Genomic DNA, 23,760 nt, shown 5'->3' on the forward strand with positions numbered 1-23,760 from the left:
TTGTTTTTAGATTCCACATATAAGTGAAAACATTACGGTGCTTGTCTTTCTCTGCCTGTCTTATTTGACATAGCATAATACCCTCTAAGTCCATCTGTGTTGTAGCAAATGACAGGATTTCTTTCTTTTCTATGGCTGAATAATATCCCACTGTGTGTATGTACCACTCTTTATCCATTCGTCTACTGACGGACACTTTGGTTGCTTCCATGACTTGGCTATTGTAAATGATGCAGCGATAAACATAGGGGTGCATATATCTTTTTGAATCAGAGATTTTGTTTTCTTTGGGTAAATTCCTAGAAGTAGAATTACTGAATTGTATGGTTTTTCTTTGTTTGGTGTTTTGAGGAACCTCCATACTGCTTTCTACAGTGGCTAGGAGGTGCTTACTTCTTAAGTTGTTTAGTTCCTTCCTCGCACACCAGAATGTGAGCTTCACAAGAGTGGAGAGTGCAAGTTTTGCTCTGTGCAGTACTCCTGGCATAAGAATGGAGCCTGGCACTAGGAAGCAATATGCAGTATCTGATGTGCTAGTTACCTGATCCCTGGACCAGCTGTGGATATATGGACCAGCCCCCCAGGAACGTTCCCGCCTAAATTGGCTCCCTCGGGATTACTTTCTAGGTTAGGCTTTCAGGGTGGCAGATAAATCCAGAGAGGCAGTGCCACCAAGGGTGCGTGTGCCTAGAATCAGGAGGCACCTGGGATGGAGTTCTGTCTCTTGCTAGAGGTGTGGGTGGGTCTTGGTATGTTGACCTCTGCATGCAGGCATTTCCTCCTTTGTGACATGGGAAAATATGGGTTCTGCAGGGTCTATACACCAAGTAAGATTCTTATAAAGGGCCCCACATTCTTGTTATTCCATTTGATAGATATTTGTGAATGTCCACTGGGGTTGACGCTCTGTGATGGGTGAACAAGACAAAGTCCCTGGATTCTGCCAGCTCCTGGGCTAGTAAGTGAGACAAATAACCATGTCTAACAGCTGAGTGGGGGTGGGGTTGAGATAGGGGATAATAGAGGGTGCTGTGGGAGCTCCCAGGAAGGTCCCCTGTCAAGGATGTGGAGAAGGGTGTGGAGGAGGCTTCACTTGGACACTGCCATGTGTGGATGGCGGTCCTGGAACAGCTGTTCCAGAAAAGGACAGGACTGAGAGCTGCAAAGAACCTGGGTCCTTGATGGCATCACTGGATCCCAGAGTATATACCCTGCCTGAGCCCACCCTTCCTCCTGATTTCATTTTGTGATTGTGAATCACCTTTCTGATGAGGCCTGCTTGAGAAGGAGTTGTCCCACTACTTGCAGCCCAAAGCAGGTTCCCTGATCCTGTGAGCCTCGTGGGGTTGGGTTGGGATGGGTTGGGTTTTCAGTGGGAGCGGTATCACGCAGTGGATAGTGCACAAGCTCTGTCCTGGACAACCTTCCTTCCAACCCAGTTCTGCCACGTGCTAGCCTATCATCTTGAGAAATTTACTTGGCCCTCTGTGTCTTACTATTTTGCCTAGGAAATGGGTTTATTGTTCTTAACGACAACAGTAACAAACTCAAAGGGTTGGATTTGTGAATGTGTAATGAGCTAACGCAAGGACGGTTCACAGAAATGGGCACAGCAGTTCACAGCTACTGACGCGGCCGTGGGAGAGGTTGCACATAGCCCTTTCCACTGCATGAGCTATCCAGCAAAGGACATGATGATCATACTAGATGGCCCTGTCCAGCCCTCCACGCTCGCTCTTTCTCTGCCACACTCTGCTCATCCTTGTCCTCACCCATGGACCACCCCTCAGCAGAAGGCTGGCTCTTCCACTGAGGTCTCCCACCTGGGAATCACAAAGACACATCATCTTGTATTGTGTGCATCAGTTCAGTTCACTCCAGTTCTGTCCTCCTACAGGTTGGGAACGCTTCTGGTGCGGTCCTGGTGGATGATGCCCCTGGGTGGGTAACAAAGCATGTGTGTCATATTTCCTTGCTCCTGCACGGCATAGGAAGCTCTCTGGGACCTGGTGCCTGCTTATCTCCCCATACCCATCTCCCTCCACCCCAGACTTCAGTTTACACTCACAGTGGATGCCAGGGCAGACCCTGCCAATCCAGTCACTCTCTTGCTTTCAGCCTCAAATTCCACATTGTGAAAGGAGAATAACCCGGCCTCCTTGAGAGGTTTGTTGGGAGACCTACAGGAGACAATGGATGTAGAACACCTAGCTCATGTTACCTGGCCCAAGGAAAGAGCTAAATAAACGGCAGAGCCATCTGTCACCCTTCTTTAATCCACAGCACCTGGTATGCAAATGGTAAGATTTCCTTCTTTTGTTAGGCTAAGTAATATCCCCCTTGTATACATGTACCATACTTTGTTATCCATTCCTCTGTCTCCATTTTCTTTGCTATTGTGAATAATGCTGCAAGAAACGTGGGAGTGCAGATACTGCATCTCTTTCAGATCCTGATTACAGTTTCTTTAGGACGCAGGTACCCAGGAGTGGGATTGCTGAGTCATACTGTAGTTTCAACTTTAATTTTCTTTGCAGGGCCTCCACAGTGTTTCCCACTGTTCCACTGTGGCTGTGCCATTTCACATTCCCACCAACAGTGTACCAGGGTTCCAGTTTCTCCACATCCTCACCAACACTGACCTTTTTTTTTTAAATTCCCATCCTAACATGTATGACCCACCTCTTATTGTGGTTTTGATTTGCATTTCCTCTATGATGCGTGATGTGGCACACCTTTTCATACACCTGTTGCCTATTTGTATGTCTTCTTTGGAGAAATGTCTTCAAGTCCATTGCCCATTGTTAAAATGAGCTTGTTTTCTTGCTCTTGGGTTAGAAAGATTTGTTATGTGTTTTGAAAATTAATCCCTTATCAGATAATATGGTTTGCAAATATTGCCACCCGTTCTGTAGGTTGCCTGTTTGCTCTTTTGGCGGCTTCCTTTACTGTGCTGGAGCTTTTCAGTTTGATGTAATCCCACTTGTCTATTGTTGCCTCTGCTGCCTGTGCTTTTGGTGTCATTTCCATAAAATCATTGCCAAGACCAATGTCAGGCACGCTTTCCCTATGTTTTCTTTCAGGAATCTTACAGCTTCAGGTCTTACATTTAGTATCTTTAACCCACTTTGAGTTTATATCTGTGTGTGGTGTAAGATGGGGGTCCAGTTCCATCCTTTTGCATGCAGATAGGCAGTTTTCCCGGCACCGTGCGTTGACAAGGCTGTCCTTTCCCCGTGAGGTATCCTTGGTGCCCTTCTCACGATAGCTGGCTGTGTTCTGTTACGTTGGTCTGTACATCTGTCTCTCTGCCAACACCATACTAATTTACTGACTGTAGCTCTGTAATAGGTTTTGCAGTGAGGAAGTCGGATGACCGCAGCTTTGTTCTTTCTCAGGGTTGCCTTGGCTCTTCTGGATCTTTTGTTCCACATGAATTTTAGAATTGTTTTTCTATTCTGAGAAAATGCCGTTGGGCATTTGATGGGGCTAGCATTGAATTTATCATTTTTCTTCTTAACTTTTACCTTAATCTGTGGGTTGCACTGATTGATCAGTTGGTTATCTTCATAGTCTGTGGATTGCACTGGTTGGTATTCAGCTATTGAACCACCTTGCATTCCTGGGCTAACCCATGCTCGTGGTGTGCTGTTCTTCTCCTATATTGCTGGATTCCATCTGCTAGTCTTTTGTTGAGGAATTTTGTGCTTATGATAAGAGAAAATACCAGTCTGTAGTTTTCTTTCTTGGTATCGGTGAAATGCTAGCCTCATAAAATCAGTTCTGGCGGAAATTGTGTAGAAATTTTTGTTTTTATTCCTCTCAGTATTTGGTAGAATTCGCCAGTGATACATTCTGGAGGTTTTGCCAGAGGTTTTAAGCTACCAGTTCTATTTCTGTAGAAGAAACTGGACTATGCGTGCAGTTTCACCTTGGGTAAGTTTTGCTGGTTTATGTTTTTTTAGTAACTGGTCCATTTCTTCTAAGCTGTTTCATTTATATATATGTAGAGTTGAATGTAGTATTGCCATATTGTCCCCTTCATATATTTTCCGTGTCTGGAGTGAAATCTCCTCTTTCATTCCTGCTGTTGGTACCTTGTTTCTTCTCTCTCCCTCTCTCTCTCTCTCTCTCTCTCTCTCTCTCTCTCTCTCTCTCTCTCTCTTTCTTTTCCAGTTTTATTGACAAATAAAGAGCATACAGCACGGTATAAGTATACAGCATAATAATTTGAGTTACATATATCATGAAGTGATTGCCACACTAAATTTAGTTAACATCCATCATCTCTTATAGAGACAAGAAAGAGAAAAAGAAAAACATTTTTTCCTTGTGATGAGATCTCTTAGGATTTACTCTCTTAATAACTTTCATATATACCACACTGCAGTGTTAAGTATTGTCATCATGTTGCACATTAGATCTCTTGTAGCTATTTATCTTAAAACTGGAAGTTTGTACCTTTTGACCACCTTCCTCCAATTTCCCATCCTCCCCACCACCACCTTTTATAACCACATATCTGAAATCTTTTTCTGTAAGTTTGGTGTTTTGGGGGATTTTTTGTTTTAGCTTTTTTTTTCTAAGTTTGGTGTGGGTTTTTTTCTTGTTTATTTTAGACCTCGCATGTAAGTGAGACCATCCAGTATTTGTCTTTCTCTGCCTGACTTACTGCACTAAACATAATGCCCTCAAGATTCCTTTTTTATGCCTGATATGTTCCACATCTCCTTTACTCACTCGCCCATCGATAGATACATAGGCTGCTTCCACATCTTGGCTATTGTAAATAATGCTGCTGTGGACATGACAGTGCAGATACGTCTTTGACATAGTGCTTTTGTTTCATTTGGATATATTCCTGGAATTGGAATTGCTGGATCATACAGTAGCTCTCTTTTTAATTTTTTGAGGACCTTCCATACTGTTTTCCATAGTGGCTGTGCCGGTTTACAATCCCACCAACAGTGAGTGCACAAGGGCTCTTTTTTCTCCACATCCTCACCGTCCTTTGTTATCTCTGGTCTTGCTTATGCGAGCCATTCTAACAGATGTGAGGCGATACCTCACTGTGGCTTTGATTTGCATTTCCCTAGGGATTAGGGATGTTGAGCATCTTCTCATGTACCTGTTGGGCATTCATATATTTTCTTTGGAAAACTGTCTACTCACATCCTTTGTCCATCTTAAAATTGGATGATTGGGTTTTTTTCACCATTGATTTGTATGAGTTCTTTATATATTTTGAATATTGACCCCTTTCCAGACATATGTTTGCAAATGCTTTTTCCCATTCCATAGGTTGTCTTTTCATTTCATTGATGGTTTCTTTCGCTGTTGCAGAAGCTTTTTAGTTTGATGTAGTCTCACCTGTTTATTTTTTTTAATTTTGTTCTTTGTGCTTGGGTTTCAGATCCAAAAGTTCATTGCCAAGACCCAAGTCAAGGAGCTTCCTTCCTATCTATTCTTCCAGGAGTTTTATGCTTTCTGGTCTCACAAGAAGTCTAATCCATTTTGAGTTAATTTTTGTGGTTGGTGTAAGAAGGGGGTCTGGTTTCATTCTTCCGCATGTGACTATCCCATTATCCCAGCACCATTTATTGTAGAGACTGTCTTTTTGCCATTGGGTATTCTGGGTTCCCTTGTCCCATATTAGCTGACTGTATGTGCTAAGTTTTGTTTCTGGGCTTCTGATTCTGTTCCATTGCTCTGTGTGTCTGTTTTTATGCCAGTACCATATGTTTTGATTACTACAGCCTTATAACCATAGCTTGAAATCAGGAAGGGTGATGTACCTTGCTTTGTTCTTCCCTCACTTTTTTTTTCCTTTATCAGTCCCGCTAGAGGGTTATCAATTTTATTGATATTTCAAAGAACCAGCTCTTCAGTTAATTTAGTTTCTCTATTTTTTTTTTTTTTCCGGTTAGAGATTTCATTGATTTTTGTTCTTATTTTTTAGTAAAAGGAATTCTTATTTGTACTTACTGGGAACATTGAGATGGTACCCATAGGCTTGAACGTCTGTTTTAACTAGATGAAAGCTGGTGAAAATTCACAAGGGTGTGTCACTATGGCGCAAATGCTGCGATTTCAGTCACAGTCTACTTTCTCGTTCTACCTTCTCAGTCTGCTTTCATCATACCACACAACATGTCATATGGATGCAACAGTTGATCTCACTTCTAAAACCTTTATTATATGCCATCAGTATTCTGAGCTCTTGAGGTGTATTATCTCATTTAACATGCAGAACAGCCCTAAGGAAGTAAGTCTCATTATTACTCCTATTTTACAGGTAGGAAACAGAGGGGGAGAAAGGTTAAGTGTGATGAATCGTAATGAGTTTCCTTTCTCCTTTTATCACCATTTGTTGCAGTCTGGGTTCCTCTGGCCCTCCACGTCCCTTGCTACCTTCTAGCTCTTCAGGAACTTTCATCTTTACCTTCCCGTGCAGACCCAAGGGCCAGGTGGAGCCTCGAGTACGGACTACACCCCCATGGAGCCACTCGAGGAATGTAACTCAACGCTGATTTCTGAATCTTCCCCGATGGCCTCTGAAGACACTTCCCGGGAAGTCCTGGCAGCCTGTCATCCTTCCTTCTCAGAACTGCTAATGGGGTGCCTCAGTGACCTGAACCCCAGCCCTGGCACCAACTACCCTGCCCCTCTGCCAGAGGGGCTGCTCCAGCAGCGGTACAGAGATGAGAAAACCCTGCTAGAGAGGCGGTGGGAAAGGTCAGCATCGCCCCAGAGGAAGAAAACCTTCCTGGGCCACATGAGACGGAGACGCCTTGATCACGTGGCCCCTTATCGGGCTCAACGGGAAGCCAGAATCTCTGTCTCGGGTGATAGGGATCAGAACAGATTCAGATGTGAATGTCGGTACTGCCACAGCCATAGGCCGACAGTTTCTGGGATGCCTGTGGAGAGGAATGGCGCCCCACATCCTTCCTCCTGGGAAATGCTAGTTCAGGGCCTCAGTGGCTTGAGCCTCAGCCTGGGTGCCAACCAGCCCAGCCTTCTGCCAAAAGAGGTGCTCCAGCAGCAGGAGAGAGAGGAGAAGCTCCAACTAGAGATGCAGCAGGAAAGCAAAAGAATGTTTCAGAGGCTCCTCAAACAGTGGTTAGAAGAACACTGACACTTTTCATCCATCATGGGATGGAGATCACGACGGATTCAGACACGGATGCTGGTGTCGCCGGATCGTGGGTGTGGAGTCCTTCTGGGGCAAAACAGTAAGCAGTACTCATAGGGGTAACAAGAGCAGACTAGTGACTGAAAACCCTGTCAGCATGAGACGTGATCTGATCCCAGGAAGGTCCCGACCTTTCCTGCCTGCCTGGAATGTCTGGATTGCTTTGGCAAGGGAGACCGTGTACCAGTGGTCCTTAACTACTGTATCGTGGCTCCCATGATGCATGTTGTCACTTTATCACCCTGGATCGCTGTCTTTCCTCCCTACTTTGTTGTCAACAGATATATAAAGTCTCTGTAGCATGAATGCCCTGCCCATGGCCATGTCATTTTGTGCCACGTTATTGACTGACTCCCGAAGAAGCACAAGGTCTGCTGGAATGCACGTGTGCTGAACTGAAATCCAGTTTCAAGAATCTGGGGCTAAACAAAGTGTGGGAAAGGGATGTGGAATTGGAACTTGGTGGCTCACCATTGTGTTATTTGTGCAAGCTATTCCGTGTATGCTGAGCTAACTGTACGTAAGTGTTGCCCTGCTTCCTAACATCGAGCACTATCCCCACTTGTAGGAATTTCTGACGGGTTACCTCGTCATCAATACCAAATAAATATACGTATAAAAGGTACCTGACTTCAGAATTTGGGTTTTGTTCATCTGTTTGGCTTGTTCTTTGTCAGATCTGAGATCGTGACATTTAAGTCCCAGAGCCAGAGCAGAGTTTATCAAGAGGCGCTCCAAACTGTGCAGATTTGGAAGAGGGGAGGCGGGAGGCGGGAGGGCACCAGACACCACCATCAAGTCACCATTTGCCACCCTGCAGCAGGAGCAGCCTTCAGATCATCCAGGCTGAGCGAATGGAAGAGAGTCCTCCTGCCCCCAGTGAGTGTGAAACAGAGTCTACCGCCAACAGCAGGAGAACCTAGGCATTTGGGCTCCAGGGGCCATCCTCTTGCCTGGTGTCCCCGGGTCGGTGAATGTGGGCAGCAGTGTCATGCCTGCTGCGTCTTGAGAGCCAGAGTGTCACTGAATTATTTAAGACGCATGCTGGAATTGACGTATGTGCCTTTTCATTTCAGGAGGCATGAAGGTTTACTTCTACCTTTCCCCACCCCCAACCCCGCAGTATTCAGTGGCCTATACACAGGAAGGGGCCACACAAATCCTCTGAAAGGAAAGTCAATTCTGCTTTCTGTCAGTGTGTGTTTTAAGATGGTGCCCAGAGCTGTATGGCTGCAAAAATGTACGAGCCTTCTGCAGGAGAGACGTGGCATGAGAATAGGTATCTTTACTACCTTCTGAACTTGTGATCTCATCAGAGAGCTTGGGAGCTCAGCTGGCTCTGCTAGGCTTGTCTTCCAGCTCCAGGGGAAGAGGTAAATAAAGCATGGCTTTTCTTTTGTGAAACTCCAAGGCCTAAATTCAGACTGGTCGCTTGCAGTGTGTTTGGCAGAGGTGACATGGCATCTCACTTTCATTGATTGTTTCGGCACGTCAGATGATACTCTCTTGTTATTTCCACATATAAGCTTATTTAATTTTCTCCCTTGCACCTATCATTCAGCCAGATTTCAACCCCAGTTTATGAGGTGGGAAAGCAGAGTACAGCAAAGTTAGGGGACTTTCTCAGGGTCACGCAGGCAATCAGCGGGGGAATGGCACACAGAGGTAGGCCGACTGGATTCAGAGCCCACAGCCTCAACCAGCTGACCAACGGTAACCTCTGTAAAGGCTGGGGGCGACATGTGAAGAGCCGGTGACGTCAATGGAAGTTGCTCAGTGGGCAGCACCAGTGTCGGTAAGGCACATCCTCGGCTCCTCCCCATGACTGGGGCAGGAACAACTGCCCCACCTGGCAGAGTTCATGGAGGTCGTAAACTGATGGCCTCAGTCCAGCAGCCACACCAGGTCAGTCCTGCTGACCACAGTCAATTGTTTAGCCACTCAGGTGGGTTTTCATTGTCTCCCCTTGCCTTCCCCACTCGTGCTAGGCTGGATGTTGGGGCGGGAAAGTGAGGAGGAACTGCAGACCAGTCCCTGCCCTCAGAGTTGAGCCTTTAATCAGGAAGAGATCTGACACCAGAGATGTGGTAGAGAGCTTGTCGTTGGTCCCCCGTGAGGCTCGGTTGCCTGGAGATGAGAGGAGTGAGAAGGATCAGGGTGCGGTGATGTGCACACGGTGGGTGGGAGGGTAGCCCAGGGTGGTCCTAACTACAGAGTTTCATGAGGGCCCATGGAGAATGGGTGGGCAGGTGTAACTGAGGGACTCAGTGGCACCACCCCATCCCCACCTCAGAGTCTCTGTCGCCATACCTGTGTATGGAGTGTCGGAGGGGAACTGGGGGTTCACATGTGGGACAGCATTCTGTCCCAAGTTACAGATCAGGAACCAGAATCCAGTGATGTCCAGAGATGTCCACATATCAAATTCCAGACCATAGACCAAGCCAGAGGCACCAGGACAAGGAAATATTGGGAGAGAATGGGGGTTAGAACGTAACGCACAAATATGAAACCCGAATGGACCTATAGTAAGTTAAATCAAATTACTAAATTAAAAACCTTCCCACAAAGGAAAGCCCCGGGCTAGCTGGCTTCGTTGGTGAATTCCATGAGACGGTCAAAGAAAAATAATACCCATCCTTCACAGATGCTTCTATAATAGAGAGGAAAAAATATTTCCCACCTCATCCTATGAGAACAATATTACCCTGCTACCAAAGCCAGATGTGACATCACAAGAAAACTGTAGACCAATATCTATCATGAATGTCGACACAGAAATTCTCAAGAAAATATTAGCAAACCAAATTCAGCAACTTGACAAAGCGAGGTTTTATCCCAGGTTTACAATATTGGATTAATATTCAAAATTCAGTTAAGGTAGACACCATATTAATATGATAAAGGACAGACACCATCTGATCACAATGATGGACAAAAGGGACTTGGCAAAATTCAAGACCCATTCATGATCAAAATGCTCCACCAGCTAGGGATAGAAGGGAACGTCCTCATTCTGATGAAGGACATCTAGGAGACATACAGCTCATGTCAGATTATATTTAGCAGTGAAACAATGAGTGCTTTCTGCTCGAGATCCAGACCAGGGCAAGGATGTCTGCTGCCACCACTTCTATCCAACACTGACTGAAGGTTGTCACCAGTGCAGTCATGCAAGACAAATGAAAACATGGAAAAATTAGAAAAGACGCCTATGTCCACTGAGTACCAAGACTCGTACTCCGATGTTCATGGCAGCATGGTTCGTAATTGCCAGAAAGTGGAAACAGCCTAAAAGACTGTCAGCTGGTGAGTGGATAAACAAAACGTGGTGTACCCATACCGTAGACTACCATTGATTGATAAGAAGGGAAGAACTTCCGATTTCTGCTACAAAGTGGGTGAGCCTCCAAAGCATTATGCTAGGTGAAAGAAGCCAAAAGCAGAAGGCCAGTTACTGCATGAATCATTTTACATGAAATGCCCAGAGAGAGCAAATCTGTAGAAACAGAAATTAGATTAGACTTTGGGGCTGGAGGTAATAATGGGGATTGATTTCAAACAGCTACCGGGGATCTTTTTGGTGTGATGGCAATGTTGTAAAACTGGATTGTGGTGATGGTTGCACAACGCTGTAAATTTACTGAAAGTCACTGCATTGGTTGTACCCTTTAAGTGGATGCATTTTGTGGTATGTAAACTACACTTCAAAAAAGCTGTTTAGGAAGTGGAGTTCAAGTGTCCAAGTAAATCATGGAGGAAAAGGCATGCCATTGCTTTCACAGCACTAAGGATCCCCTCACTCCCTTTCCATGGGACCTGCCTACGTGACCCATCATCGTCTGCCTCCTCATGTGCACTAGACTCTCCTGCCAGATAGTCAGTGTGCACATAGGGCCGAAGGAGTGCTGGGAGTACACGCGTCTGCAGCTGTGCGTGCATGTGTGCACGCGCAGGCACCCTTTAATGGTTGAGTCACACAATTCATGGCTGCGGGCAGGCTCTCATAATCCATCGTGGGTTGGAAATGCCACTTAGGTGTTTTTCCATTCTTCACCAATTCCGTGCACGGTTTCAGTTTCCCTGGTAACCAACCTCACCCTTTGCTTCAACCTCTGCTCCCAGGATGGCATGTAGAGTGGGGAGAAGTATTGTCACCCCCATAGGACCTCCTGCCAGAGCTCAGCGACCCAGTGGGGGTGTGCAGCAGAGCGGTAACCAAGACAACGGAATTCCAGCTGCCTTTCCACCGGAGGCCCTTCCCCCTTCCCTCTGCCTGCCTGGGTTGGGGCATAAACACACTCCTGAGTCCTTGGAATTGTTCTAAATTGGCTGTAAAATAAATACGTCAGAAATAGCTCTTGAAAGAGAAGATAGAATATTTTTTTTTAACTTCAGTAATAAACACGGCTCTGAAGTTCAAGGTTCTATTTAAAACAAAGACAGAGTGTGTGCTTATGCTTCTACACCTCAGCTGCGCATCAAATCTCCCGGTTTGAAAAGAGCAGGTGCTGGCGTGCCATCGCCAGAGAGCCTGAATTAGTAGGTCTGGAATGTGCTCCCCACATGAGCATTATTTGAAAACCTCCCGTACAAAATCCTAGGTTGTAGCTGTGGAACCAGAACCACACTTAGAAGAGGAAACCTAAAATCGGAAATTTGAGACTCCTCTTTACAAAGCTAATCAGGTTTTCATCATGACGTGCTGTGCTTGGCAGGTATCTTACGCTGAGGAAAGGAAAAACATGTCACAGTAAAAGCGTGTTTTAAAACTGACATTGTGCTTACTATTCTCCATGTTCCTGAAATCAAGGTTTTGAAGTTAAAACCCTGCATTGGCTAGTGACACGTATCACTTCTTATTCTTGTCAAGGTCCCTCATGCTTAGTTCCTTTAAAAGTTTGTGAAACATCGTATAGATAACTTCATGAGGTGGATCACAACAGTTCTTTGAAAATTACAGATGGCTGAAATTTGTGTCAGTGCATAGAGATCGATCAGCTGTCAGACGTATCTGCTAAGTTTGCTGAGTTGCATTTTTCAACTTTTTGTGATATTTTGTTACCGAAATAATTCCTGTGCTCAGATAAAAGACCAAATAGGACCACGTATTTACGGTGAAAAATAAAATTGAGCAATCCCTTGTTTCATGGACACCTGTCTCCCCAAACTTTCCCTTTGAGCAGTTTCTCTCTGCATATTCCCAAACGATGGGCTTATACTGCTATGTCCTGATTTGTTGAGTTTAGATATTGCCTGTTGAGTTCTTACAGAAGATGAGGATTGCAGTGTCTCAGGTATATTACAAGGCCCTAGCCTTCTCCTTGCAATCCCTGGGTTGGGGGGGGTGTCGGGTCAGGGGGTTGGAACCCACCCAAACCCAAACCAGAGCATACACCTCTGTTCAGGACATGTTCAGATTGTGTCTGCCAAGAAGGAGCCCTTCCAGGGACTTTACTGTGGCAATATGAAAATCATGGTTCAGCCTTTTCCAGAGCAGGTCCAGGGGAATCATGGGGTGATGGAGAGCACACCTGGCAGCATCCCCAGGATCTGGGGTTTAGGAATTGGGTGAATGGTAGCACGCATCCATGAGACAGGGAGTGTAGATTTGGGGTCACCTGCAGATTTGCAGGCCTTGTGGGACATCTGAGTGGAGATGCCCCATAGCTCTCAGCCTGTGGGGATTCTGGGGCCCAGATGAGTTTTCATAGGTAGACTCAGATCTTGGCAAAACCATCAGCATACAAGGGGATAGGGATGAAAACAAGTCTAGGTGGTGATGTGGTCACCCGAGGATTGTGTATAGAATGAGAAGAGTACAGGGCAGAGGTTGGAAACCAGGAAAAACACAAGACGTAGGAGGGAATCAAAGGAAAATGGACCAACAAGGAGACTTAGAAGTAATGGTCTGAGAGGTAGGAGGAAAGTCAGGCTGGGCTGCTGTCACAGGTGCTGACGAAGGAGACCATGTTGAAAAAGGGAATGTTAACTGTGAGCAAGACAGCATCCGGTATTCTGGCAACCTAAGCCCTTCGGAGAGTTCAGCAGGAGGATGTTCCATGGACTGCGGGCGCCAAGGAGGAATCCAGAGGTAACCAAATGAGCATGCTACTGGACTTAACACTTTCCAAAAGCCTGGCTTGAAAGGAATCAAAGACACAGGGTAGCAGAAGCAGATGGCTGTGGGCTTCCAGGATATGTTATTATTTGTCCCCCAAAACGAGAAAGAAAAACAACAGGAGGCACGCTCCAGAATAGATGACTTAGTAGAGTGCTGGGATGAGCATCCCAGGTGTGTCTTTAAATTGAGGTGGGATGTTAGCAGTGGTGTCAGAGCAACAGTGTGGCTGCAGGAAGACTTCCATCATCTCTCTGCCCCTCCCCCTTTTTTATTAAGGTATTATATTCATATACACTCTTATGAAGGTTTCACATGAAAAAACAATGTGGTTACTACATTCACCCATGTTATCGTGTCCCCCCATACCCCATTTCAGTCACTGCCCATCAGTGTAGTAAGATGCCACAGAGTCACTATTTGCCCTCTCTGTGCTACACTGTCTTCCCCATGATCCCCCCCCCCCCACACACACACCATGTGTGCCAGTCATAATACTCCTCAGTCTTCTTCTCTCTCCCTCCCTCCCGCCTCCCCTTTGGTAACCGCTAGTCCCTTCTTGGAGTCTGTGAGTCTGTTGCTGTTTTGTTCCTTCAGTTTTGCTTCGTTGTTGTACTCCACAAATGAGGGAAATAATTTGGTACTTGTCTTTCTCCACCTGGTTTATTTCACTGAGCATAATACCCTCCAGCTCCATCCATGTTGTGGCAAAGGGTAGGATTTGTTTGTTTCTTACGGCTGAATAGTATTCCATTGTGTATATGTACCACATCTTCTTTAGCCATTCATCTACTGGTGGACACTTAGGTTGCTTCCATATCTTGGCTATTGTAAGTAGTGCTGCAATAGACAAAGGGGTGCATATGTCTTTTTGAATCTGAGAAATTATATTCTTTGGGTAAATTCCTAGCAGTGTAATTCCCAGGTCAAATGATATTTCTATTTTTAGTTTTTTGAGGAACCTCCATACCGCTTTCCACAATGGTTGAACTAGCTTACATTCCCACCAGCAGTGTAGGAGGGTTCCCCTTTCTCCACATCTTCGCCAGCATTTCTTGTTCTTAGTCTTTTCCATACTGGCCATCCTAACTGATGTGAGGCGATATCTCATTGTGGCTTTAATTTGCATTTCCCTGATGATTAGTGATGTGGAGCATCTTTTCGTGTGCCTGTTGGCCATCTGAATTTCTTCTTTGGAGAATTGTCTGTTCATATCCTCTGCCCATTTTTTAATCTGGTTATTTGCTTTTTGGGTGTTGAGGCGTGTGAGTTCTTTATATATTTTGGATGTTAACCCCTTGTCGGATATGTCGCTTACAAATATATTCTCCCATACTGTAGGATGCCTTTTTGTTCTATTGATGGTGTCCTTTGCTGTACAGAAGTTTTTTAGTTTGAGGTAGTCCCATGTGTTCATTTTTGCTTTTGTTTCCCTTCCTCGAGGAGATGCGTTCAGAAAAATGTTGCTCATGTTTATATTCAGGAGATTTTTGCCTATGTTGTCTTCTAAGAATTTTACGGTTTCATGACTTATATTCAGGTCTTTGATCCATTTTCTAGTTTACTTTTGTGTATGGGTATAGACAATAATCCAGTTTCATTCTCTTGCATGTAGCTGTCCAGTTTTGCCAACAGCAGTTGTTGAAGAGGCTGTCATTTCCCCATTGTATGTCCATGGCTCTGTGCCCCCCTTCTTACCCCGTGACCCACGGAGCAATAGGTCAAGAGATACATCTTCCAGGTAAAAGGCCTCAAGGGATGGTATCAGGGGAAAGTCCCAGATCGAGTTAACTCAGAGTGCAATTCGGAGGACGGGATTGGGAAGTTTTGCATAGGTAGCATCGGAGGGCAGAGGAGTCCTGTGATGAGGGCAGTGGATGTAAGGGTCTTGGGTTCAGGTGATAGCAGGAGCTGGAGACATGGCATTTGAGTGGCCTCGAGATTCAGACAGATTACTACAAAGGTGTTCTCTTGATTCAGGACACTGGAGGCCCAGGAAGCTCTGAGAAGCTAGCAGAGGCTTAGTATGTCTGTGGCCCAGACCTCGACAGACTTGGTGCCTCTGTAAAGCACAGCCCTGAACATGAGGTTGGCCTCAGCATTTCACATCTGGTGGTGAGGAGGCTGTGCTTCGGGGTCCTTCAGAGGAAGGAGAGACAGGCTGCGCCATCAAGCAGCAGCACACAACTCCATTTTGATTCTGGCCCCTGCAAAGGGGGGACATCAGTCTAGTCCTCAGATCATCATGAAGGGGATGCAGCACCCTAGGCTCAGTGCGTTGTTGGAAGTGCAAGGAGTGGCCTGAGTCTGGAGTGTTCAAAGATCTTACACGAGGGCCACGCAGATCAGGCCACCATGAAACAACAGGCGTATGGGCTCAGACGAAGGAGCAGGGTCCAGTCCAAAAGAGATTTCTGTCACTGCAATGTGGCCACAGCTGTGGCACTGTCAGAACTTACGGTCTTTGTGAAGGAAACCCTGTCATTCTAAGTCTCCTTATCCCTGTTTGTCAGGGAAGGCAGGAATAGGACATGATCTGAGCAGGAGCTCTGATGGGGAAAGGAGACCCGCTGGGGCATGACTGTGACAAGAGGAGAACCAAGCCCTTCCTCCAAATTGACCCCTTTAGATTCCTGGGGTGAGACACAGGAACGGTGGTGCCTTCTTTGGGACTGGGCCCTGGTTTCCATCTGAGAGATTCTAGGGCCCCAGAGCACTGCTGTCTGGTTAAGATGAAGGGGGTAAGAAAGCACGATTTTCTGAGTTAACAAGAACCAAATGAGGCAATGGTTATATAAATGATGTCCAAGCCCTATAGCTTCATATAAATTGTCCCTAATTGATCTGATCTCCATCATCATTGCCCACTCTCTAGACTGTATTCTAAGAGGGGAAAACCCACTAAATTTACTTCTACTCTGGTGTGGTCTGACGTGATCACAGGAATGGTCCGCATATACAGATGCTAGGTCTGTTTTGGTGAAGGCATTCACTCTCAGATCTCCACTCACTTCCCTACTTCTTTCCAAAATGGGGAAGGGGTATGTGCGGCTTATCAGTCTGCGTGATGATGGGGGAAGGGGAGCTATGACACACGTATGTGACTCACAGTGCCCCAGTAGTCTCTGGGAGCCGGATGACTCTCATCTCCTGGATCCCGCAGGTGATCCGGACGTGGAAAGCCCGTATGTGGACCGGGTGTAACTTGCACTTTTGCGTCTCTACTCTGACTGACTTAGGTTCACTTCATTCTGTTGCCATCTGCAAATAACTTCCCTTTCTGGGTCCCATCCTATATCGCGCCCCTGGGAAGGCCTGTCCTCGCCACAGCCTCACTCCAGGGTCCTCTAAAAGCCGCTAGAAAAGTTACCGCGGCATCATGTAAGGGGAAGAGAGACAGGACTGCTAGAAACGAACGTCACCTAGGGGCAGGGGCAAGACGCTGGGCGGGGAAAACGGAGGGATGAGCTCCAATAGGGAGGAGACCATCCTGAGGACAGAGAGGCCCCGCGTTCACCGGGTCAGCCTCGTGGGCCTCGAGGTCGCCGGGAGGGATCAGAGGAGTGAGGGCTGCGCGAGGAGCGCCGCGGGGCGAGCGTGCGTACAGGGTGGGCGCGGGCGCGGACAGCCGGCCGGAGGGGGGGGGGGGGGGTCGGCCGACAGCAGCAGGGGCCTGGACATCCCCGGTCGGGTCCCTCAGCCGACACTTCGCTAACGGGGTCCAGGAGGAAGCCCGCGGCGGACGCCCGCGGGGAGACGGGCACCGACCTCGCTGGGCTCCCTCCGCCCGCAGGCCCGAAACCCGCCCAGCCGAGCGCAGCCCCCGTCCTTCCGGCCGCCCGTGGCTCTGGTTCCGGGGGACGGGACTGCGGAAGCCCGTCGCGCCGGCGGACGGCCGCACCCGGGCCACTCGGCCCGGTCTGCGTCTTTCTTTTCTCTGGTGGTCGTCGTCACTCCTTTTTCCTCCTCAGCCACCACCCAACGGCTGTGCGCGGAGACCCGGCGAGAAACATGGCTTTTCCTCCCGGACTGTGGCGCTCTGTTTCTCCGACCTGCTGGGGGCAGTGTTGCGACGTCCCCGCCTGTCTCTCACCCGCCCTTCGTGCCTAAAAAAAACTCCGCAGAGCCTGTGTTCAGTGAGAACGGGCATTTATTTCTCTGCTAGGCCTGCGCGGGCCTGCCGCCTCCTAGCTCGCCTTGCGCTTCCTTCCGCGGCGTCCCTATTGAAAATTCACCGCGTGGGATCAAAACCCTTTTGCTTACTACGTTGGCTTCTCTCCTGCAGGCCCTGCCTCCGTTCCTTAGCAGCTTGCGTTTGTGCTTCTTTGAATCCTCTTGTCGTGGTCTTTCCCCCAAAGAACAGTGCTAACCACGGACTGAGCAGAATGGGTACCACAGAGTTATTAATTGATGGGGACAAAGGCACATTTGGGGATGCTGAAAAATTCTGGAGATGGATACTGGTGATGGTTGCACAGCAGTGTGAATGTACTAACGCCACTGAATTCTCCAGTGAAATATGCTTACAATGGCAAATTATACTTTCCAACCAAAAACAAACAAACAAAAAAGACATAAAATCTCCGAGGAAATGGTCGGAAGGCACAGAGCGTGTTCTAAATTAGTTGCACAAATCCAAATGAAATGCAAACGTCAAAATAAGCCTTGAAAGAATGGGAAGGTAGTATTTCTTTAAATGTTAAGTTTTCCTGCTCAAGGCTTTCATGATCTGCCTTCTGCCTACATTCACACCTCACTGCCTCATCCCCTGCCTCCCCCCTCCTGTACCTTATGTCCCAGTCACTGTGCGCCTCTGGGTTCGAGGGAGTGATTGTGAGAAAACTTGTGTGCACACATGTGCCCATGCCTGGGACCCTTACGACAGCATGTTTATTGAAAGTCAAATTCCATGTCCGTGGGTGGCCTCCCACAGTACATCCTCTGTGTGTCTTAGTTTCCACTCCTACGTTTCTTTGTTTTTCGAGTCAGCTGGATACCAAACTGGGTATCCAGTTTCCCTGGTAACCCAACTTTGATTTTCTATCTCAACCTCTGCTCACAGAAAGGGAGATGGAGAGGCGTGCTTTCCCATCTGTCCTGGCCCTTGAGCGGGGCTGAGGCCTGAGCTGAGCGTCCCAGGGAGGAGGAGCAGAAGACCGTTGCCAAGACAACGGCAGCCCGAGTACCCCTCCCAGCACTGAGGCCCTTCTCCCCACTCCTCCCCCTCCCTGCCTGCTTGGATCTCTTCTGAATAGGAAGAGCTTTGGCAAGACTGAAGGGATGGATGTATGGTAGAGGACGCCAGGAGAGAGGAGAAATCTTGGGATGCCCCGAGGGAACTAGGAAGGGAGCAGAGTCACAGAGAAGGCATTCCGCACAGCACTGAGGCCCCAGAAAACCGAGAAGCGTGTGAAAGCACAGTGGCTGTGACATGTGGCTCTGGTTATTTCCTCCAGCAGTACACGGTGCTCCAGCCATTTTCTGAAGCCGCGCTCCATGGTGCAGGCCCTGGGAAGTGGGATCTGCGTTGCTGAAGGAGAAAGGACCCCGGCATCCTTGTGGAAGGCGAGAAGGCCTTGTGGGCCCGCTCCCCACAGGGACAACTCCCACCACTCACTCTGCTCTGTGTTGCTGTCTGTCTGGTCCACTCTTCCTTCTGTGCTCCATTTTGGGACTCCGTTTATGGCCTCTGAAACCTCGTCCTGGATAAAGGAGAGGACAAGGCAACGCTGCCTGGATCTCCTCTAACGGGGGCAGATCTAGACTGGCGGTGGTCAGAGGAGGAGCCCGTGGAGATAGTGGCTGAGATCCCACATTCCCTCGTGCTCCTGACTGCATGAGCACTTGGCCCACCGATTCTCTCTGACCAAGCTGATCTTCATCATGAGTTGCCCGCTCTCTGGACTGAATAATAGGGGTGAAAGAAACCACTGAATTTTCATGTCTAATCTGGAGAGTGTAATCTTGATGCCGGGGTTCTTGTTTGCGGAGGTGAAGAATGAACTTAGCAAACACCCAAGGTGGGAGAGCCAGGGATAGGCTTTTATTTAGAAATAAAGTGAGAGAATAGAGCTCCTAGCTCATGCCAGGAGGGGACAAGAGAGCCCAGGGTGGTGTGTTGTCTCATGGTCCCTGTCTCAATCTAATGCTCTCATGGGAATAGTTCATCTGAATAAACGCTCAGTCTCTTTTGCAGAAAATGCTCAGTCTCCCGGATTTCCTCCCTACTCCTATCCAAGGCTGGGTCAGGGACGGGGTGAGTGTGATTTACAAGGCTTCCTTGGTGATGGGGGGAGGGTCTGTGAAGTTCTTCCATTGCTCACAGTATCCTAGGTGGTCTCTGATGAGAGGATGACTCCTAGGGCAACCTGGTGACTTGACCACCCGTGTGTGGGGCTACTCACACTTGCATTCTTGTCTCCCTCCTCTTGGTCGTGACCTGGTGCTCCCTGGCTGATTCAGCCTCAGCTCACTCTCAGACCCCTCTGAATCTGTGTCATCCTCCATCCCTACCCTGGGCAGGGCTGTCCACTCCCCAGCCTGAGCTGCAAGGTCACCTAGCCCCTTGCCTGCTCAGGCTTCCCTCATGAAGCCCTGGCGCTGGACTCGGTCACTTTCCACATTCCTCCCTCGGGCAGTGCAGCCCCCTGGGTGTCCCCTGTACCACAGCTCGAACCAAGATCACCTCCAGAAAGCTAATTCCTAAGCTCCCAGCATCCTGCTGCCCAGGGAAGCTGCTGGGTCATCCTGCAAAGTGGACTCCTCTGAGTCCCAAGGACGAGTGGAGGCAAAATCCTCTCCTCTGCTTCTGTGATGTGTCTTGCTTTCTGCCCTTGCCCCCACCCGCATAGAGGGGACACTGAGGCTTGAGAGCCTACCTCCATCCACCACCGCCCCTGTGTGTCCTCTGCTTCCGCAGGGATGGGACAGAGCGTTCTTTTGCCTGACGTCCATGCTGACAAGGCTCCCCGCAGCACATGCACATCACAAAGGGAAAGCTTTAGGACTTGCATTTTCCTTTTGCGAAAAAGAGATTGGCTGACTGATGATGAAACATAAAATAGAAGGGATAAACAAGCATGAACCCTTGCACCATTCTCAGCAGGACAAGATCTATGAAAGTAAACTCTGAGTTCAAAGACACACTTAAAAGGGCCCTAGGAGAGGCCCTGTCAGCAATTTTCATGTGTGTGCCCGGAGAGCCTCAGTCCTAAGCAACGTGTCCCCACCATGGTCTGCCACCAAGGACAGCTGGGCAACAGAGATGAACTGTCTGGAAGTTTGTGATGTGTTCCAGGAGTTACAGGGCACGCTTGGATGCACACTCATGTCTTGGGGGCCAGGAAAACTTTATTCACACTCTCATATTTGCCACATACTAAATTAAAAGAGCAGCACTTGAGATAGGCTCAAAAGTTTAATGTTTCAAAATAAATAGTTCGGTTCAGTTGGATCCTGGCAGCAGCTGCAGCAGCTCCCGTCTTTCCTGGCTCTCCTTGCTATCTCCTTTTTGCTTCCAGGAACATGGCATCTAGTGTGGCTGTCACTGATGGTGCCATCAAGGTGTTCAATGACATGAAGACGGGCAAGTCATCAACACCAGAAGAGGTGAGGAAGCGCAAGGAGGCAGTGCTCTTGTGCCTGAGTGAGGACAAGAAGAACATCGTCCTGGAGGAGGGCAAGGAGATCCTCATAGGTGATGTGGGCCAGACTGTAGACGACTGACCCCTATTGCCACCTTTGTCAACATGCTGCCAGACAAGGACTTCTGCTACGCCCTCTGTGATGCGACCTATGAGACCAAGGAGAGCAAGAAGGAGGAACTGACGTTTATCTTCTGGGCCCCTCAGTGTGCACCCCTTAAGAGCAAAATGATCTATGCCAGCTCCAGGGACGCCATCAAGAAGAAGCTGACGGGGATCAAGCATGAATTACAAGCAAACCGCTACGAGGAGGTCAAGGAACGCTGCACCCTGTCAGAGAAGCTGGGGGGCAGTGTGGTCATCTTCCTGGGGGGCAAGCCTTTGTGGGCTTCCTCCAGCCCCCTGCCTGGAGCATCTGGCAGCCCCAGACCAGCCCCCAGGGATTGCAGGCTGCCCCCTTCCTGCCAGACCAGAGGGCTGGGGGAATCTCAGGAGGGGGACAATAGTCCCTTCACCCCAGTTGCCAAACAGCCCCCCACCTCCTGGACCTTCCTCCTCCCTCCATCCCTGAAGGTTCTGGCCTTGCAAATCGCTTTTGATCTTCTAATTCCTCCTGGCTTGAAGCAGACCAAGTTCCCCCCAGGGACCACAGTTTGGGGGAAGGCCTGTATCTTTTTTAACGATACCCCAGTTCCCCACCTGTTCCTCCCCTTTCTGATGCTGCCAACTTCTAACTGCAATAGTGACTCTGCTTGTCTGTTTAGTTCTGAGTATAAATGGAATGTTGTGGAGATGATCCCTCCTCACACCTCCTGGTCTCTTCCACTTGTCCCTTGGTCACGGCCACTCAAGGAAGCAGGACCAGTAAGGGACCTTCAGTTTAAAAAAAAAACACAATATAATACGTACATACATAGTATTCTCATGACTGGGTTGCACACATTCTCCATTATTGGAAAACAGATTGAAAGTACAACTGTCCTGATTATAAAATCACTGAAAAGAAAATGTTTGCGTAGAAACTTCCCATTCTGGGAAAAATGCCTTCTGTGACCTTCCAACTGGAGAATGAATGCAGGGTCCTGACTCAGTCCTAGAGAAGGCATTTGCTTCCTATGTAGGTTCATCGCATTGGTGCCGTCAGGACAAGTGGGAGCCCTCTGGCTTCCTGCAGCCTTCACTCAGGCTCCGGAGTCCTCCATCTGCTCACAGGTCCAGAACTGATGCTATCACACTCATTTTGAGAGCTCCCGGGTGCCTGCATCATTCTGGGCACGGACAGACTCAGAAACCATCTGGATGCACACCCTCTCTGCCCTTTGTGCTGATGGGGAAACCAAGGCATAGAGAGATGAAAGCATGTGCCTCATCCCTTGCAGTCAGAGAGCTGAGTAGATGAAGTCATTCGGCACCGCTGCTCACCCTAGCTGACCTTGTGGTGGCTAGCACCTTCCCTCTCGTTGGTCATGCATATGTCTTTTAAAGAGCAATAAAATAATTTATTGATTTAAGAGGAAAGGAAGGCAGGGCAATGTCTTCCTTGTGGCTGTCATACACACACCGGAAACGTACAGGAGTGACTGTGGGCACTCACGCATTGCAAATTGGCTGTAGATTGGAAGGCAGATTCTCCACTAACACCCGCTGCACCGTCTGTCCCCCTTGCTAACCTGCAAGGAAGCAAGGACAGGTCCTAGGTGGCCTTTATCAGCATTCATCGATATGAGTGGAACCTCTCTTACAAGGTGTTTGGTACTTTTGTAGAAGCTGGTAATTTAGCAGTTAGCTGGGGAGTGGGAGAATACTACCCTGCCAATGAATAAATAAGTTAGGGAGAAAATAATGCAACTCATAGTCCAGGAGCAAACTGCACAGAGAGGTCAGGGAGAGCCCCTCTGAAAAGACAGTAATGGAACAGGCAGGCACCCTGCCCATGTCTTCATGAGGGAATGAGCTTGGCATGTTCAGGGCGCAGAAGCAGGCCAGAGTTGTTGCAGTGAAGGCAAGAGATGATAAGATTGGATATTAACATAGTAGCAGTAGATAAGCAATGAAGGGGATGGACACAGGATAAATTCAGAAGATCAAACCAAGAAGACTTGAGTGGAAACAAGCTCAACGCAGCACATGAAGAGGCATACTTGGGACATGTTAACTTTATCATGCCTTCCGGTCCTTCAGCTTAGAGACAGGCACATCTGGATCTCAGGGGACAGGTTGATGCACGAGATATAAATGTGGGAGGTCACATTATGTACATGCTGTGTGGTGGCAACATAGAGGGAGCGAGGCACGGAGGGAGCGCAGCATGAGAAGGAGCCCTGTTTAACTTCCTGTGGGAAGGGAGGAGTAAGCAGGGGACACTGAGGAGTGGAGTGGCCATTGCAGTTTGGAGGAACAACACAGAGAGAGTATACTGTCAAATATCCAAATTAGAGAATAAAATAAAGAAAGGGAGGGAAACAGGAACAGTGTCAAAAAGGAGGCAATTGTCAAATGTTCCAAAGGCATCTGAGAGATACACTTGAGGATGAGGACATGATCTTAGGAACTGGCAACATAAAGGTCATTGGTGTTCACAACAAAATCAGTTTCTTTATCGGGGCAGGCTGGTAGAAGCTTGATGAGTGGTTGGCAAGGAGAATGGTTATAGAACAAGAGGTGACAACTTGCTGGTTGGAGCCTCAGGAAAATGTGGCAGTTCCTTGGTGGCATACGGGGTAAGGGATTGTATAAGGGGTGAGTAATAGGAGCATGCTTGTAGACAATACAATGATCCAGCAAAATGGGTACATGACAAT

The 23,760-nt window shown here is 48.0% G+C and overlaps 2 protein-coding genes across 20 annotated transcripts in view; both read left to right on the forward strand.

Annotated features, from left to right (window-relative positions):
• LOC108408904 (protein FAM156A/FAM156B-like) overlaps nucleotides 1-7,820 on the forward strand; it is a 54,168-nt gene extending 46,348 nt beyond the window's left edge. For 11 of the 19 annotated variants that reach the window (XM_073228122.1, XM_073228132.1, XM_073228129.1 and 8 more), the window contains one exon: nucleotides 6,377-7,820. In XM_073228122.1, the coding sequence (XP_073084223.1) occupies nucleotides 6,497-7,138 (642 nt within the window). In that variant the 5' untranslated portion in view covers nucleotides 6,377-6,496 and the 3' untranslated portion in view covers nucleotides 7,139-7,820. Of the gene's footprint in view, nucleotides 1-875; nucleotides 959-2,118; nucleotides 2,301-6,376 lie in introns of all 19 variants that reach the window. The other 8 variants (XM_073228124.1, XM_073228127.1, XM_073228130.1 and 5 more) reach the window with 4 other exon arrangements.
• Nucleotides 7,821-20,610: 12,790 nt separating this feature from the next.
• Nucleotides 20,611-23,139, forward strand: LOC108408903 (uncharacterized). Its single transcript, XM_037003665.2, is given in 2 exon segments — nucleotides 20,611-21,038; nucleotides 21,041-23,139. Coding segments are annotated over 2 exon segments (1,170 nt in total). The 5' UTR covers nucleotides 20,611-20,840; the 3' UTR covers nucleotides 22,013-23,139.
• The last annotated feature ends 621 nt before the right edge of the window (nucleotides 23,140-23,760 follow it).

Source organism: Manis javanica, chromosome X, assembly GCF_040802235.1.
Source record: "Manis javanica isolate MJ-LG chromosome X, MJ_LKY, whole genome shotgun sequence".
Taxonomy (NCBI): domain Eukaryota; kingdom Metazoa; phylum Chordata; class Mammalia; order Pholidota; family Manidae; genus Manis; species Manis javanica.